Source organism: Chaetodon trifascialis, chromosome 17 (genome assembly GCF_039877785.1).
Source record: "Chaetodon trifascialis isolate fChaTrf1 chromosome 17, fChaTrf1.hap1, whole genome shotgun sequence".
NCBI classification, from domain to species: domain Eukaryota; kingdom Metazoa; phylum Chordata; class Actinopteri; order Chaetodontiformes; family Chaetodontidae; genus Chaetodon; species Chaetodon trifascialis.
Window position 1 is genome coordinate 17,095,872 of NC_092072.1, and position 17,925 is coordinate 17,113,796.

At 43.2% G+C, this 17,925-nt stretch overlaps 1 protein-coding gene across 2 annotated transcripts; it reads right to left on the reverse strand.

Moving 5' to 3' along the window:
* Nucleotides 1-1,208: 1,208 nt before the first annotated feature.
* Nucleotides 1,209-16,303, reverse strand: mfsd2ab (MFSD2 lysolipid transporter A, lysophospholipid b). 2 transcript variants are annotated; one of them, XM_070985141.1, is made up of 14 exons: nt 16,029-16,303; nt 12,659-12,784; nt 11,501-11,625; nt 7,140-7,263; nt 6,868-6,946; nt 6,603-6,778; nt 6,410-6,500; nt 5,650-5,768; nt 5,380-5,463; nt 3,539-3,622; nt 3,317-3,429; nt 3,086-3,229; nt 2,513-2,689; nt 1,209-2,419 (listed from the first exon to the last, which is right to left on the reverse strand). In XM_070985141.1, the coding sequence occupies exons 1-14, from the start codon at nt 16,116-16,118 to the stop codon at nt 2,365-2,367; spliced, it is 1,587 nt and encodes a 528-aa protein (XP_070841242.1). In that variant the 5' UTR covers nt 16,119-16,303; the 3' UTR covers nt 1,209-2,364. The 2 variants fall into 2 exon arrangements, with proteins under 2 accessions (XP_070841242.1, XP_070841243.1); XM_070985142.1 differs by having other exon boundaries at nt 12,659-12,781; nt 16,029-16,251.
* Between the last annotated feature and the right edge of the window lie 1,622 nt (nt 16,304-17,925).

The window sequence follows — 17,925 nt, forward strand, 5'->3', positions numbered from 1 at the left end:
ACTCAGTTACTGTAAGTTCAAGGTTATTTTTTGCTTAGCACTGTTTTATTAAATTGGGACAAAACTCTGCCACTAGATGACAGCAGTGTACCATGAATAATGGTCAATGTGTAATCTGCACAGGATTTACTGTGGTGTAGCCTTTGTAAACTCTGTAATGATCCAAATAATTAATGCATCATTTCTCCCCATCATGCTAATTGATGAATAACAAACAGAAATTAGTAACAGTGGTAATTTATATAATAGTAATTTTTCTTAATCATTTTGCATTTTTTCAAAGCTCTTTTCAGTTCAGTGTTAAATTCACCTTTATATGTGGCTCATTTAATGTTTAGTTGCTGCTGAAGATACCTCTGAGAATGGTTTCAGATGTTTTGAAGACAGGCTTGATAAGAAGCTACTGAAATATCTCAGTATGTGTTTGTGATGGCGAATTATCCACATATAGACATTAAAAATCTTTTCCTCACATTCGTTAGTTTAAATTGGCTCAATCTTGTGTTAATTGCCGTTTCAAGTCAAGAAAATGTTGACAGCTCCTTCACAGTACACTTAATTAGTATTTATTAACAATCTTTTTCAATCTCATCATTTTCTCTTAAATAACTACAGTACAGTGTACATAAGTTCATTTCACTTGCAGCCACAAATATCAAAGATATTTACAGGTTTACATACAATATATACATATGCACAGGAGGCATGTACACAAGGCGTCTGTGTGTCCCTGTGGGATTAAAGCTCACACATTTGGCTACAGCCGCAAGAGTTGTGAGGGCAGTTTAGTGACACATCCATAAAAGACTGACAAAATAAAACAGGATGTACAATTATTACAGGCACAGTGAGTGGAAATGGCATCACATTGGCCTGAACAGTATATAAAGACCCTCTAGGGCAGGGAGAAAAATGAAATATGAACATTTTCACATCACAACCTGGTTGTCAGAAACAACACGTCAAAGATGTAATGGTATGTATAACATATGACACTGTATGTACATATTATGTCAATCCACATTTCATGACAGGGATTGAAATGATCACAAAGCATCCTGGTTACTCCTTCAACAAACACACGTATGTACAAAAAAAACCCTCCCACATCTTTCAATCTTTTTTTTCCAGTTATGTGCTTCCCTTCTTGAATGCATATGGAGCAAAGACAAAAGCGTTGGCAACATGCATTAAAAGGTGTGTCAATATTTTTAAAAAATGTGACTCTCACCCCATTTTCCTCATTTTCAAACTTCCAAATCTGTTGGAACCTAACAGCCCTTAAATAGATTTAAATACTGCAAGACGCATGACTTTCCAGGAAACATGAATTCAAAAAACAGTAAAATCAAAACTAATAAATATTTAAATAATGATATCACTAAATCGTTACCGGCTGTAGTCGCGGTTATGTTCAGTGTCACAGAAATGAAAGCGTTCAGAGGAAAAGAAGCGTTTCCTGTATTCAGTAGCTGTGCTATAAGTAAGATGATTGCAGTATAATTTCTGGATAAACATGGAAGTTATTTAAGAGAACTGCTTTTACTATTGTAGTGGTTTCAGTACTATGGTGGGGAACTAAAATGAGCCCTTCAGAACATAGCTGTTACTGTCTGACCACTAGTTCCAACATCACATTATTATGGCTTCTTAAACAAAAAAAAGCCAGTGGGATGGGAATGAGATGAAAACACAAAAAACATACTGGCTGACTGGTTTAGGTAAACTACGAGGATTAACTGTAAAATTACAAACCACATTTTAACACATTCAAAATACAGACCAAGCCAATGACTCAAGAGCAAGTGACTGACGCACACAGGTGTCCAATTTAAGCCCAAAACGGGGCTGAAATTAAGGCATTAGCACTGTTTGTTCAAGTTTCTCTCGATCTTCACATCTCAGAACCAGCAAGTTGTTATTCGCGTAGCGCTCAAGGTCATTACTGTTCGTTCGTTATGTACGAGGATGGAAGCTGTTCAGCTCCAGCAAGTAGCACCAACAATGACAGCACTGACAAAACAAGCTTCCATCACATTACAGGGTTCTGCACAATTTCACCTGAAAACAAGACCAACCTTAAAAAAAAAAAAGTTTGATGCACAGTACTCAAATGTCACAGGTTATATCAAATGTATTATGTTGTACAAAAAGTAAGGCTCTTGACATCTGACTGAAGAAAAGAGGAGAGTGACTTTCATGCTGAGAAAATGTTTTTGTAGTCAAGTTTTGTAGATGTGGAACAGCAGCAGTGTGATTGGACGAGGCAGTGTCTGTATGACCTGACAGGCACAGGTCCGTTGGTCCCACCCAGTGCAAAATACCAGTCGATCACCCGATTGGTCTGTGGGTCTTGAACATGTGCTAGACCATGTTCGACAATTCTGTCAAGTCTGAGTCTGAATCTGCTTCGTTGTCCCTGCGGGAGAAAATACAGAGTCGTCAGTTGGAGTTCTGCTTCACTGACACAAACACGAGAGAGAGGGAGAAACATTTCAATCCACCGCCTCACCTCTGTTCCTGGAGCAGTTTGCGGTTGCCTTGCCTCCTCTCCTCGTTGATTGGATAAGAGTACAATATGACCAGGCCGATGATGAAGAGAACCACGGGGGCGACAGAAATCAGAAGTTTCAAGGTTAGAGCCACTTCCTCTGGTTGAGTGCAGCCTCTGGTGACATAGCCTGCGAAACTGAAGAAGAAGAAACATAATTATGAAACTGATACCAGAAGTACTTCACATCGTTATGCATCACAGAGAAATGGTGTTGAGGCATACGTCTACTACATTTAGTCAGCAAAGCCAAGATCTTGGTGTGAAGGCGTCAAAACGCTGATCAGAGGCCAGCCGATCTGCTGTAAAGTCACTCATGTGATGCTACGCTACAGTCTTACTGTGCTTAATCTAATGAAAGCAAAAGGAATCCATTTCTTTGATGTGGGATTTGGGCACTGGGGGATTTGGCTTAGCCTCATTTCGACTTCTTTTTATTGTGTCCCAGTGCGTTGGATCATAACTGAATGCAACGCCTACAACAATGGAATGACTTACAGTGCAGGTTACATGGGTGCTTAAGTGAATACTTACTCTAAACTGAGAGTGGAGATACCAAGTGAGACTCCAGAGGCGAACTTGGTGAAGAAGACGTAGAAGGAATAGAAGAGAGCTTCGTGGCCTGTGGAGTCAGGGTTCTGCACTTGGAAATCGTCGACAACATCGGGCAGCATGGACCTGAAAAACACATGAAGAGTCACAATTGGTTATTCATTTGTATCCCTGATATGAAAACATGAAAAAAAAAAGTCATCAGAGTCTTACCAAGGCAGCAAGAAGCCTGCAGCGACTCCAACTCCGGCAGCGAAGGAAACGATGTAAGTGACGATCAGGTTACTCTTCAGAACCACCACCACGATCAGGAAGGGAACCACAGACTGGAAGGAACAGAAACGCATGAGACCACTCAAACACACTTCATCAGCTGAGATTTACTTCCCAAAACAAGTCTCTTAAAAGGCACTAGAGCGTGATTGTGGGCCTTACCAAGGTGCCAGCATAAACTGCAGTCTTCTTCCCAAAGCGAGTCAGAAACCACTGCCAGAAGGGGATGGCCAGAGTCGCCGATAGCTGAGGGGAAAAAACATTCAAAGTCCTGTTCATCAACTGTCTGGTTTTGTTTTGACACACGTGCACTGACAAAAAAAACCTCTGAAGTTCCAGTAAAGACTCCACAAAAGGGCCTCTATTACAGGTTAACAAGATTTTGCAGAAGCACCAAGGGAAGACACATGACATTAGACGCATTCCCAGAATGCTTCAGCCCCCGTCTGGGTTTGACAGCACTTCTGTGGCGATGCAGAAACACGTCTGCCAAACACAACAATGGCGATGGAAGACAATATGGTTTCTACAGCTCTTCCCAAAACAAATTTGAGCTCAATGTGATGCAGACTTCCACAGGGGTCATCCTATGACTCTACGGGGGCGGCCAGAGGGCTCGCTCAGATCAGTTTGGCCCCTGACCCCTGCATGTTTGACTAAGGTAAAGATAACACAAAGCTGTGGCACACAGATACTTTCCCAGCTCTTCTCATGATGTGAATGAGAGATAAAGCACCCGCCTGTCTGTCTTCTGTCATGTCTGCTACAGTGACACTGTTCTGTTCAATACAGCTTGTCACTGTGAGTAAATGTGGCTTCACATTTCCTGTTTGCACCTTTCATTTTTGTATCGAATCAGCAGTTCGAGTCTGAGCCTCATCTTCAAAACCACCAGTCTGTGACACAGACACCGACCTCTGCCCTGTGAGCCTTATCACCCTTTTCCCCAAGAATCAAACATAATTACCAATTATTATGGCTTTATCTTGTAAATAGACCTCATAAAGCACATATCACGCAACTGACTTGAGTATGTTCCTGCCAAATGACACATGGCTACTCCTGCTGCTATCACTCCTCTAAACACCGCCCAGCCCTTGAAAATCAGTTAATTTGTGGCGCAGCATCAAAGCTGAAGAACAGCAGCAACGTGACTGACGTTAGCAAAAAAGTATCTTTTTATTTGTTGCAATCATTGAACTCCTCATTGCTCACACAACGTTTCAATCCATTAACTGACCACCAGTCTGAGATGCAGGTCCTTATATAATGCCGGGCAGTTCACTTTGTTTAACTTATCTGTGTTCTAATGAGGTCTGAGCTTCCAGGACTACACTTTCACATCTCATCAAATTACTGAAGGTGAGGATCAGGATCGCTTCTTGCTGATTATGGGCGACTTCGTGAGCAGCGGTTTCTATGAGAGCTCGCACCGCTGAAGCCCCTAAAAAGCAATTTCACTAAATAAGTGTACTTTAACAAAAAAGGTCACTGCCTCGGCTCCATAATCCTCTCCATAAAGTAAAGGATCAAAGCATGTAATCTTTTCAACCTCGCTAACCTGTACTTTCTCACCCTGTACAGTACCAGAAGGCATATAAATGGATTAATACCTGTCAGGATCTGAGGCGATCCTTTGAAACAAGGAACATTTTTGTTCTTGGGTCAAGAGAGAAACAAGAAGGGATCACAAAGTGTGGCTCCTTGACTGTCTGTGGGAATGGGATGGCCTTCAGGCAGAGTGGACACACATCATGGAAATGGGCAGCCAGGGGACTCGGCTTTCTAACCGAGTACAGACCAGACTTGTAATTGAAGACAATTTATGTGTTCGCCCTGGAAGGGAAGCTTTTGTCTGCACTCTGAAGCTAATGGCTTAGCTTATTCCACACAAATGGACTGCTCAAGGCTTCATACGCTGAGGGAAAAGCAGTCATTGCTATGGGAACAGTGCACCTATCTGTCTGTGTGTCTGTCTTGTGCATGCGCATGTTTGTGCTCACCATGATGACCAGCAGGATATTCTGGAAGTCGTTTCTGAAGCCCAGTGTGGAGCTGCAGAACAGGGCAAAGTTTCCCTCCAGGAGCTGCGGGAAGAAGAAGAGGCCAACTCAGTCAAATTCTACTGCCTGAACACAGACATAACACACACACCTTGGGCCAAGCTTGCAGATGCTGAGTAAACTCGGCGTAGGCTAGAGAGAGGAAGGTGAGATTGAAATAGTGTACAATAATCAAGCCCATAGTATAATTGTGTGTGTGTCTGTACGCACCATGAAACCAAGTGAGGTAAAGAGGAAAACCATGACCAGCTTGGCATACGGTCCATGCCCCATCACCAGCTTAATCCCCTGGAAGAAAGACATGGGCTCTGACCTGGGACGACAAGACTCTGGAGAGGAAAAATGGGAAAGAATGAACAAAGATGCAAAAAATGGCATCCATTGAAATACATTTTCAACTCTTGTATTCCTCGTGCCATGGCTTTCTCAGCTCATTTCACAAGTGGAGCAGCTTCTCAGGCGCATCCTTTAATGGACTTCTATTAGTCCCGTTAATGGTCACAAGGTTTCTAATGCAATCCAAAGCCTGTGTGCTGCCACGCAGCCTGTCAGCCGACAGTCATACCATATATGTGTGCAACTCTATCGAACTAGTGGTAACGTCAATAACAGCTATGTCACACTGAAGCGTTAATGTGCTGCCGGTAGCTGAGCCCAGACATTTTCCAGGGTGTTCAATAGTGACAAAAATCCATGAACTAAATTAACCCCATTTAATTAAAGATTCACACTTAAAAAACCTTAAATGGTAAAAAAAACTTGAACCATAAATTTGATTGACCTGTTTTACATGATGCAAATTTAAAGGCATAACTCAACAACATGACAAGTGAAAAAACTGAGCCTGATTGGCTCCTTGTGTTTGAGCTTTTCCACTAATTTTGCGAATCAAAACCAGGCAGGTTACAGGAGTGGTGATGGCATCCAACTGAAGGATGGGAGCAGCTTGATTGAGAGACTGACGCCTTACCTTTTTGCTCTCTCACGCCGAAGAAAAGCACAATGGCGCAGAGGACATAGATTAAGCAGATGACACCAGAGGCAATCATGTAGGCCGCTTTCTGCGAGGAAGGAATGAGAGAGGAAAAGGACGACCGTTAGCCAGCTTTTCTCAACGAGGCGTAACATTGTCAAACACTGTACTAATGAATGTGCCTGTTTACCGTGTCCTCCAGTGAAATGACAGGCTCTGAGTCATTGAGTCCGACAGACTTTGAGGAGTTGCTCAGGTCTGCCATGAGGTCACCGGGTCCTGGGAGGCAGGGAGCATTCGCCATACCCACAATCTGCCCCTGGATGGCTGTGCCAAGAACAGTGCCCAGAACCTCCACCGTCATCCCTGATTGGAGGGAACACAGGAGACGTTAAGTTATTGAGGAGGTGACTTTGTCTATTGTCTGGTTTTTAGCTGCAGACTCTGATACTCACTGTATGCAGTGGCTGAGTCTCGTTCTTTCTGCTCTGAGCTGATGAACATGGTGAGGGCAGAGTACGGCACATGGAAGCACTGGTATACAAAGAAAAAGAGGAACAGGGTGAGGAAAATGAACAAAGATCTTGTCATGCAAAGAAGGAATGTTGAAGTAACTGTTTGAGTGAGTGAGTGAGTGAGTGAGTGAGTGAGTGAGTGAGTGAGTGAGTGAGTGAGTGAGTGAGTGAGTGAGTGAGTGTGTGTGTACGCGCACACGTGTAGTACTCACAGTCTGAAGGCTCTGGAAGATGCAGTAGAAGAAAAGGTACCAGATGACTTTGCCATCTTCAAAGGGAGGAACGTACCATATGAGGAAATAGGAAAGCACAGCCAGAGGGGTTGAGAGCAGGATCCTACAGAGGAGCGGAGGGAGAGGAAGGAGAAGAGAGGACAACAACAACATCAGTGGACGAAAACGTGATCCTACTCGAGCGTGAAACACTCTTACTCCGTAAACAATCACCAGTCCTCGTGAAGAGAGGGGCCACTCATTACTTAACAAACTTTGGCCATTTAAGGAGGCCTTTCGTTCAATTTGTGCCAACTTTTTTTTGTTTTTTCACATCGATTCTTGTTTACAGAGGCACAGTGTTCCTTGCGTTCACATGCGTGAAACCAGTTGGCCTTCAAGTATGACAGTTATGAGGATGTAACACAGACACTTGTTCGTGTCCTTTCATGTACACATGACTGATTCAACACCTTGTGTTATATAAAAATGAGGCAATCGTATGTGTGTTGAGTCCAAGAAAAATGAGAACGTAGTTTCATAAACACATCCTATACTGGTCACTCCTCTTCCTCAAATATCTGCCAAGCATCCCGTAAATTCACCCCTATGAGGTCATTTTAGGAGGAAAAAATGCAAAACTCCTCCAGGAGTACAAACTCATTCGTCACTTCCTTCCTTCTATGGCCTGATTTGCACTGTCCAATCACTATGTAGATTCTGGAAACAAGAGTGGAACAGGAAGCAGCGCGGGCATCCTGATTGTCCGCCTCAACGGGAACAGTTAATCTCTTTAACATCAGATGAGTCACCCTTATCAAACAGGATATGAAGTCATAAACGCCTCACAACGGACCACAACTAACAGCCACTGGCTTATGCATAAATAAAATGACTCCTCCTCTCGCCATGGCAGCGACTGCTATCCGATCAAAGTGCTCTGCGACTGAACAGCTCCACTGCAAACTTAACACTAACCAACTTAAGCCTATTTACAGGCAAACTTTGATGAATACCGCATGCTTTACAGAGAGATATGGTGAAGGAGTGGCATTCTGCAGACTGTCTGCCGTATGTGCCATGATTAACTGCACACTGTTCTAAAGTCACTGTGGGAGTGTACAGGAGCAGTGTGCAAGTCAAAGCAGGTGTTCTGTGTCGGCAGGACAATACGCCTAGGAATGCTGTCTTTTGAATCAGATTTCCTCTGTGCCAAATAAGACCAACACCCAACTAATTAGGCACGGTACTTTGATTTGATTCTGTGAGTCAGTCAAAATGCATTCACTTGAATTGATTTTTTTTTTTTTTTTTTTTTTTTTTCGCATCTGCTGTGTCCAAACTGGTTGCAAGACGAAGCCAGCTATTGCTCTGTGCTTGCAGGACTGCAGCGACACAGTAGGCCATATAAGCACTGGCCAGATACCCCTCCTTGAATTATATTTAAATGTCCTCTGAAATAGTCATGCTGACTACGGAGGGATGATTTTATCTTGGCAAGTTAACTTAGCAGGTGACAGTTTTTGGTCTGGTGCCTATTAACTGTGTGAACTTGTTTTATGATCTGCAATATGTAAATTCTTTCTTTTGGCAGCGATCATTAGGCAGGATGAACAGCTGGTTTTGAGGCCTTGACTTCATGTTGTCAATACTAATTTGACAAGATTAAAGAAAAACAAAACATACTTAAATATCATATAACATAAATGTAAATATATATAACATAAAATATCATACTTTATGTGGAATTTATGGTAAAAAAAAATCAGTGGTGAGGTAAAACACCTTCAGCACCCTTGACTCAACTTGAAATTCATATTAGGTAAAACAGACAGTCAGGATTTGTAGAATTAGTAATATAAACCCTGGTTGCATAACAGTCAGTGTCCAAAGAAATTCATTTAAATGTATGTTTAGGGAGTAGCAGGAAACCTGCAGTCTGTCACTTGTGACTCCAGTAGCTGTGCAGCGACTCACTCTCACCCTGCTCTGCAACTTGAACTGTGGTAACCTCCTAGATTCCTCAACCAGTCTTTAAAAATCCTACCAAGGCCTTCACAGCCGAGAGCTGTGACACCATTGGCTCTCGTATGTGGTGTGTTGTGGGCTGGACCAATGAGAAGCCAGTCTGACCTGATCTCCCCTCCCCCACTTCCTAAACTCGAAGCATTTAAGATGGAGCGCCTCTCCACAGCTTCCTCCTTTCCTTTAAGCCACCGCACTCATTGCTCTTCTTTTATGACTGACCGTAATGTGAGACCACATGCCAATCATTCCTCCATCCCGCCTTCCTCCTACGCCCCCCTGGTCCACGCCCCATCTCTGATAATACATGAACGAGATTCATCTCACTTTGCACAAGCAGAGTCAAACATGACCCACTTTTCAGTTTCAAACATCAGCATCTTGATGATGGGTGAAAATTACAATAATGATACACTAGTCTTACCTCTCCTGCACACACCAATTAAGCTTAATACAACACAGCTGTATGCATAAGCTTTAAGTCTGCAACAAAATTTCTGAAGCATGCATGAAATTCTGAGTTTTGAGTAGCAAAATCCCTTTAGAGCCCCATAGCTTTTTTCAGAGGGGTGAAATTTGCTTACAATTTAGCTTATCTGCTTTAACTTACCGAGCAGGATGCTATTTCAATATATTTTGCACATCTGTAACTGCCATAGCTACCAAACAGGTACATTTCTGACACTTCTGCGGGAACTGTTAACAAGCAGCTTAACAGGATGAGCACGATTGTATTCTAAATTAATTATGCAGGTGTTCTCAATGTATGCCCACCCAAGGGAGCACTAACAGGAAACTGAGGAGGGGGGCCAATTGAGACCTTCATGACTGGGTTCATCTCCCAATTGTGCTCCTTCTTTCACAAGGTACACGCATTTCATAGGCAACTAGGGACATAATATTTCTAATCAAGCAGACGGGGGTAAATAAGCTGGAGGCCTGCATCTCCCTGTGGTGCTCATTAGATGTGCTGCCTAGACCCTCTGAGGCATTTACCTTATCTCATCAAAGTATCATTCTCTTGCTTTGTCGCCTTCTTGCCTGATAACTCCCTGATATACTGTATGTTCTCACACACTGAAGGGACAGTAGCTCTAAAATATCTTCTGTGTCGACGGGAGACCGCTTCCAAAACCAGCAGCTCACACTGACACCCTACACCGTCCTTCTGTGACATAACAGCGTGAATTAAAGCCTTTGGAGATGACAGCTCCAGGGGGGTCTGCAGTTTTTTTTGGATGATGCATACAGAGACCGCAGTTTAACAATAATGCAATATTCATGAACTAATATGAGATAAAGGCAGGAGGCTGCTCAGTGGCTGACAGGCAGAGATGTGGGGGAGGGGGATATAGAGGCTAAAAAGAAAAGGGGTCAGTAACCTTTCTGTGAAAAAGGTCTGACCACAGGCCCCCCACTCCCACAGCCTGACTGCCACACACAAAGATGCACGGCAGCATTCATTTCGCTTCAGGCTATGCTGCTCTCAATGAGGGGATGCCACCGGTCAAACAGATAACAAACGCAAAATACATTTGTTTTTAAATTCCAAAATATGTCATGGATCAGTTTGTAACAATGAGAGTATTATCAAAATATCTCACAGCTGGAAATGAGTTGCATTCAGACGCACAGATATTCAAGGATCTGAGGCGTCCAGGGGAAGTCCCTCTGAAAGATGGGTTGTGTGTTTGCTGAAGGGAGCAGACTCAGTAGCAGGCAGGAGTTATATTTGTCTGTGCCATACTAAAGGCCAGGCTGTGGGCAATGTGCAAGAGCGCAGCATTTGTTTTAAGACAGGCTTACTGCCTTTGCATTTTGGCTACAGTTGTCCAGCCTGGTCCATTTCACGCCTTTTACATTTTTCAGCAGTTTCATTTATTCATTTATGGCTTGTGTGCATGTCAGAGGGTGTGTGTGAAGGGGAGGTGGGTGGTAGCTTGAATGGACACATGAACACATGGCAGTGACGAAGTGGTACAGCAGAAGTTGCATCAGCATGACCCATGGTAACCCCTCCTGGGAAAATTCAAATACAGTCCCTGCACAAAGGCCCGCCCACAAACACTGACACACGTACGTGTGTGGTCGGTCAACTTTCCCCACATCTTTGACTCGTCAAGGCCCCCCTCCCCATTTAGCATTTCCGTCAAATATGTGACAAGAGCTTCAGTGACATAACAGGGCCCGGCTGGCTGAGACTCAAATGTCAGAGCCAGAGAAGGAGGACGCTCCAGAGAGGATCACCCAGAGCTACTAAAAAGCTCATAAAATGTCGATCTAGTTAAACAGTAACAGACTGTAGCTTGCTGGTTCCAGCTGAATACTAAACTTACCAGGGAAGCATGCGTCCGAATCGCGTCCATGGGCTTCGGGAGACCAGGAAGCCCACAGTGGGGTCCGTTATGGCATCCCATGCTCGGCCCACAAACAGGATAATGGAGGCATAGAAGGGATCCAGCTGCCAAAGAAGGAGACAAAGATTAGGGCAACTGTGGCAGTACTTACTGTCAATACATAATTTTTTGATGGTCCAAAAAAAAAAGAAAAATGCATTACAGGCAACCGCTGAGTTGCTTTGCTAAAGATTACACCAGGCATTCAGCATGTACACCAATGCACCATCCACACGTGAACGGATTAATGCCATGAGCAAGCTGACAGACTGTGCAGAGCTGATGGTTTTGTGGTTTAACTGTAAAGCCATGAAGCATGCAGCACTGTAACTTTAAAACATGACATTAAATGTGAAATTACAGTGAGTAGCTATCAGCTTCAAGTCAATAGTCAAAAGGCAGCAGTTAGTCAAGTCAAACAGTGAAGGTGCCACTTGGCAGCTCAGGCTGTCTGCGATTCATCCAGGGCTGTTCAGGGGAGACAACCCTGACTGGAAGCCAGGCAGTATGAATACTCCACTCCTGACTGTACAATCTGCGCCATGCTGTGTCAGCCAATAGACTCTTAATCAACAATCTTGGTAGCTGAACAAAGCCAAACCCCTGGGAAGCAGTTGACTTGCACGCTATTTTGGCCTTAACCATCAGATTAGTGTCAGAGCCCATTAAAGCGAGCCCCCCCTCAACCATCGTCCCCCTCCCCAACATTTTTCAGAACAAGCCCCTGTAAGCCTTCTAATATAGTGCAGCCCCATCGCAGAGTCAATAATGGAAACAACAGAAACTTTTTCCACCTCTTCACTTTTTCCAGAATAATCGCCCCCTTTGTTAGTGAGCTTTTGGCGGTCACAATGTCCAGTGTGTGCCCTTCTGAGAGAGGTGCTTTGAGGGCACAGGAAGGATCATGTACAACTCCATGTCCTCAAGTCTGTAAATGCCACCACAAATACTGTGACAGGACACAGAGTATAGGAAGGACAGTATGTTCCCATTCCCAGAAAGGTAGGTGGTCTTTTAAAGGCAGCAGAGTGCCTATATTTAGGTGTGCGTTATGAAAGTGACACTAAATGTCTGAACAGGTGTGAAAAATCAACTCACCTGAGCTACGTCCAGTAGATAGATCTGCAGAAAAAAGCCCAGGGCACATCCTGTGATCTGGTAGGGTGCTCCACCGATGGCATAGCATATCTTGTTGCAGACTGACAACCTGCTCCTATGCTCCTGCTGGGAAAAGTAGAAAAACAAAAAAAACAAAACGTGTTAATCAGGTAAATTTATCAACTGCATTAACCCTAAAAGTAGAAACATTTTTAACAAGTGCAGATAAATGACATTGACTTTAGGCACATTACGCCTAAACATTAAGCAGCATTTAGAGAGTGTCCTAAAGTTTTTGCAGCTGTCTGTAAAAATTTTTGGGCATCAACAGGCCCAAGCCCTTACAAGTATAGGCGGGTTCAATTCTGCAGAGTTGACGACTGCAGTTTAATTCTATCAGGGTGACTGCAATACAGCAGTGGCGTACAGTTATATCTCCTGGGCTTATAAATAGGTAACTCTCTCAATTTCTGTCTGAACATTTTAATCTTCAACCTGCCGTTCCTCCAATTTTCAGCCTACTTCTCACTAGTCCGATTAACACGTTTTTCAGGGCCTCAGAGGGAACATGGCCTAAATTCTTAAGTGCAAGAGAGTCTTAATGGTAAAGAATTCAGCTGGCAAAAAGCAAGCCATCATGTAGCGGCAAAAGTCTGGGACCGCCACTGAGAAACAAGAAGCCTTTGGTTTTATTAAATGTGGTCTTTCTTCTCCATTTTCCTGACTGCAGATGTAATCATTTCCTCAGGAGACAGACCCTAAACACACCCTCCAACAGCAACACAAATCTCTGCTGATTGGTGCCAGGGCATGACAACACCATGGTATCACACACACCAAAAGCCAGGCATCAGGCTTAAGTGACTTCATATCCCAATGGACACCTGCCAGTTTAACCAGTGTTCTGACCACTCCTGCCCACAGAGGGGCGAAAACACACCCTCCTCCCTGACCAATCAAAAGTTTGTGTTTGGTGCTGCCTCATCAATCCTCTTTTCAGCCAATCAAAGAATTTTTTTTAATCGCTGGTGTTGAATGGGGAAGAGGATACGGTTACACCCTCAGACAAAAGATGAAAGATAGCATCATTAGCTTATGAATATGACCAGGAACTGCAGGCAGATTTCAGTGTTCCTCATGCACATGTCACTGATATGCATGAGAAGAAAACAGACACTGACCCACCTTTAGTTCACACCACAACACAAAACATCACTGTGACTGCAACGGAATAAACCAGCGAGCCTCTGGCTTGTTGATACACCCAACCCAGCCTTTGTTTAGGTGACAAAACACACTTTGGCTGAAATGAGAAACGAGCACCATCAAAACACAGAAGCAATTATTCAGACTTCAGTGACTGAACACAAGGGCTAGCATTGAAACAGTCTGGACTACCTGGTGATTTAGATCATGTCTCCATGGTAGTGAATGGAGAAGCTAAACAATCATTGGTGCACATTACTCCCTCAAAGTAATGTAATTAAATAATACTGAACAGTCACTTAAGAGCTGTCTATGCATGCTGAAAACATCTTTTGCTGACAGTGCGTGAACTCACCGTATGTAATTCTCTGCTCCTACTTTACCAGTGTGAAAAAGATTATATACGTTTGCCCCTCCTAGTTCTAAAATGACTTTGCAGTGTATGTACATGCTATGTAAGTCTTGTAGACAGGTGTTACTATAACAGGGTATTAGTATCACTCTCTTCACGCAGCTTTGGAGCAATCCACTTAATTGACTCCTCTTTGCATCACCCATCCTAATTACATCAGTTACAGAAGAGAAATTGGAAAGTATTGAGGTCTCCTGCATGCATGGTCCAACAGTGTTTTGAGCCTGACATGAAAACTAGCCACACACTATCTCAAAGGCTACTGCTTCTGTTATCAGTGATACCAGTAATGATATGCTACTACTGCAGACTGAAAACATACTTAGGTCGAACGCACACCCGAAAACAAATAGGAGGGGGTTTCAGATGATAAAAGGGTAGCGAAACCTTTTCAATTAATGTAATAATTAGAGAAAGAAAGGTCCCAAACTCTGATTTAAGCTGTGATTTTAGGAAATTATGTTCTGCCTGCTCCCTCTGTCTGACACGTCGCCTCTGCTGAACACTTCCTGCTGCATTCACAGCTGTAGGAAATATGGTAATCACCCCCAAATGCACTCGAAAAAACAAATTACGTGGGGATTTTCTATAACAACCGAGGAGACTTTTGAGAGGACAGATGACATGAAAAAATAGACAGAAATGATTATTTGCTCATGTGCTGTTTTATAACAACCTACTGCCCTGTCATTGAATTAACATGCTGGTGAAAACTTTCTCCTCTCCAATTTGCAATTATATTTTAGAGCATTAAGATTATTTATTATTTATTATTATTTAGGGAAAAAATGTGTACCAATAAACCTTTTATTTTCAATTATTTTGAAATTTCGACTTACATATGCCAGCAAGTGTTAGAACTGGAGTCGCCCCTCTTTGAGGCCTCAGAGGGGCTCCTGAACGCATCACCACTACATACCTATTTGGCGATCAAATCCAAGATAAATTCATAGGACGGATGTAATCCAAATAACTCACGTTGTGAAGAGTCTTTATTTTTTAGACTCACATTTCCAGTTTGACTGCAGTGGAAATGTAATTTTAAGATACTGAAATTCGATTTTTATTGGAGAGACCATGAAACGAGAAACCCAATATGATTAATTTTACGACGTTTATTTAACGTTACATAAAACAAGCACGAGCGCATTTTAACGTCAGTCTCTAAGAAAGACGAGCAGCTAACGTTAGCATTTTCAGGGTTTAAATTTAGCTCTGTGTGGCAGAGGTAATGAGTACGCCGAAAGCCACTATCATTACAGGCTACAAACAAAAATTAAGACTTGAGCCTACTATATTTAGCCGTGTTTAACGCCGTCCAAAGCTTTGGTTTAACTTATTTGATCTAAACGTTTTGTCGCGTGATATGCAAATGACCATAGAAGTGAAAGGAGTTGGGGTAGTACTGATATGCTGACTGGAATTAATTAGAGTTGTCCAAATTTATCATTTTTACCAGGTATTTCGTTCATTTCATAATTTATTGAGTCACTAATGAGACATGTTTCCGTCAACTCTTTTTTTGGAAATATCACAATGAGAAACACGCGCCTAGTCAACGCAACGCACCTTCGCGACATGACTCACTCCCTGAAAATGTCAATTTACCAGTGCGTGCTCCATTCATTCAAACGTTCAAGGCATGCTAGTTCACCGAGAGGCAGCCTTTTCTTCGCCTTTTGCTGTCTGGTGAGGTGATTCAGACAAGAAATCGTCGCTAAACCATCATTTTGAATCAATGAATGAACTCACCTTCCTAGCGAGCTTGATGCCATCCGAGCTGACCGGTTTATTTAACAGACTGGCGTTGGAGTATTGTTCGCCTCCTTCTCCTTTTGCCATAGCAGAATAGCTCGTTTCTTAATTTGAACTTGACGTACAAAAAAATTAATACAGAAATATCAAACACGTCTTCTGATAAGGCTTGAGGAAACACGTCCAATCGTCTCGTCGCAGTCTACAATCAGTTTGAATGCTGAAGAGATGCGGTGGCAGAAAAGGGTGGATGTAGTAATTTTTGGAGCTCCCCGCCCCTTTCAACGTGCCATTGATTCACCCCATGTTTGACCCCGCCCCCCCGAGGGCGGGGTCACAGTCAGGCTGAGAGACGCTGCTCGCGCTTATCCTGCACATAGGATCCAGCTGCGTGCAAAGATAAGACATCCAATTCTCACTGAAACATCAGATTATCTGAGGGTAAACATTGAGTTTTTTTGAAAACAGGAAGTATACTGCATCATTTCACCATTTCCAGTGAAAATATCACATCCATAAACAAATGCTCCACTCCCTGTCATGTCAGAGGTCACGTGCTTGTGCATGGACACATGATGGGTGCTCTGTAAAGAAGGAATAATGGATTCAGAAATTTATTATTGGCAGTGGAGATGAAATAGCATTTAGATCATGTGGAGAAACATGTTATTGGTTAACTGTATGGATGAATAAAAAGTCAGATTTTTTGAAGGGGTGTGGTGTGTGTTAAGGGAGCTCAGGCTCATGACCTCAGTACCTCTGCAATTTTGGCTCAGGTCCTCTGTCCCTGTTCAGCTAGTATTTTGTTACCCATATTCCAGTTTGCATACATCTATGTACAGTTGGACATATCCTGAGTAGATTTCATTACTTTCAGTGTATGTTTCATTCTCCATCCATTAAATCACCTGTATATATATGTGTCTCTAATGTGTGTGTGTGTGTGTGTGTGTGTGTGTGTGTGTGTGTGTGTGTGTGTGTGTGTGTGTGTGTGTATGTGTGTGTGTGTGTGTGTGTGTGTGTGTGTGTGTGTGTGTGTGTGTAGTCAGTCATGCTCTATTTCAATCATAACAAGCAGCATGCTGCTGTCAGCTCAAAGTGACGACCTTCCTCTGCGCTCATCATCAATGAAGAGGGTTCAAAGCAGCTATTTTAACATCTTTAATAGGCCTATAGCCTGGCTGCTAAATGGAAGCACACACAAGATCCCCTAAGTGTGGTACTGGAAACAACTTTTCTCATGCTGCTGCTGCTGGTTGGAGGTTGCCTGAGTCAAATTCTCTGACTGAGGTCTTTATGTGCAAAGCGTGTTCTGCCGTGCCTAGAGGCTGCGCATGTATATGTTCCCATTTTAGCTGAGCATACATACCATGAACCCGACAGTATACATATGCAGTCGACACACACCACCGCTGGTAGTGAGTTTGAATACTCATCTGTGTGTCTGGTGGGCACCTCTGGATTGCAGGAGACATATAGATATTTGCAATGTTTACTTATGTCCATGCATGTACACAGTCTTTCCACCCTCTCACACACTTCACCATGCCCCAGGTACAAGCACACTCATCTGCTGCCTCCCCTGGCTCAAACACACATGTACAATGCAGGCTTATCTCCGAACCATCCACCTATTTGTTTGCACACACACACACAAACACACACACACACACACACACACACACACACACACACACACACACACACACACACACACACACACACACCTTTGAGAGGAACCTTCCCAGTGGCATTATTAGTTGAACTGTGACCTTGCCAACTGTACTGTCAAGTTCAGATCACCTGCACACGTGGTGGGAATCTGTAACGGTACGGACAAATCAATATGTGTCAACACACCGCAGATTAGATAAGGCGTTATAACCTGGCTGAA

Coding starts and splice junctions, on each gene's coding strand:
- mfsd2ab (XM_070985141.1), bottom strand. CDS start 16,118: ATGGCAAAAGGAGAAGGAGGCGAACAATACTCCAACGCCAGTCTGTTA. Junction 6,779..6,867: donor AGACTCAGCCACTGCATACA/GTGAGTATCAGA, acceptor CCCTCCAATCAG/GGATGACGGTGGAGGTTCTG. Junction 5,464..5,649: donor TTACCTCACTTGGTTTCATG/GTGCGTACAGAC, acceptor TTCTTCCCGCAG/CTCCTGGAGGGAAACTTTGC.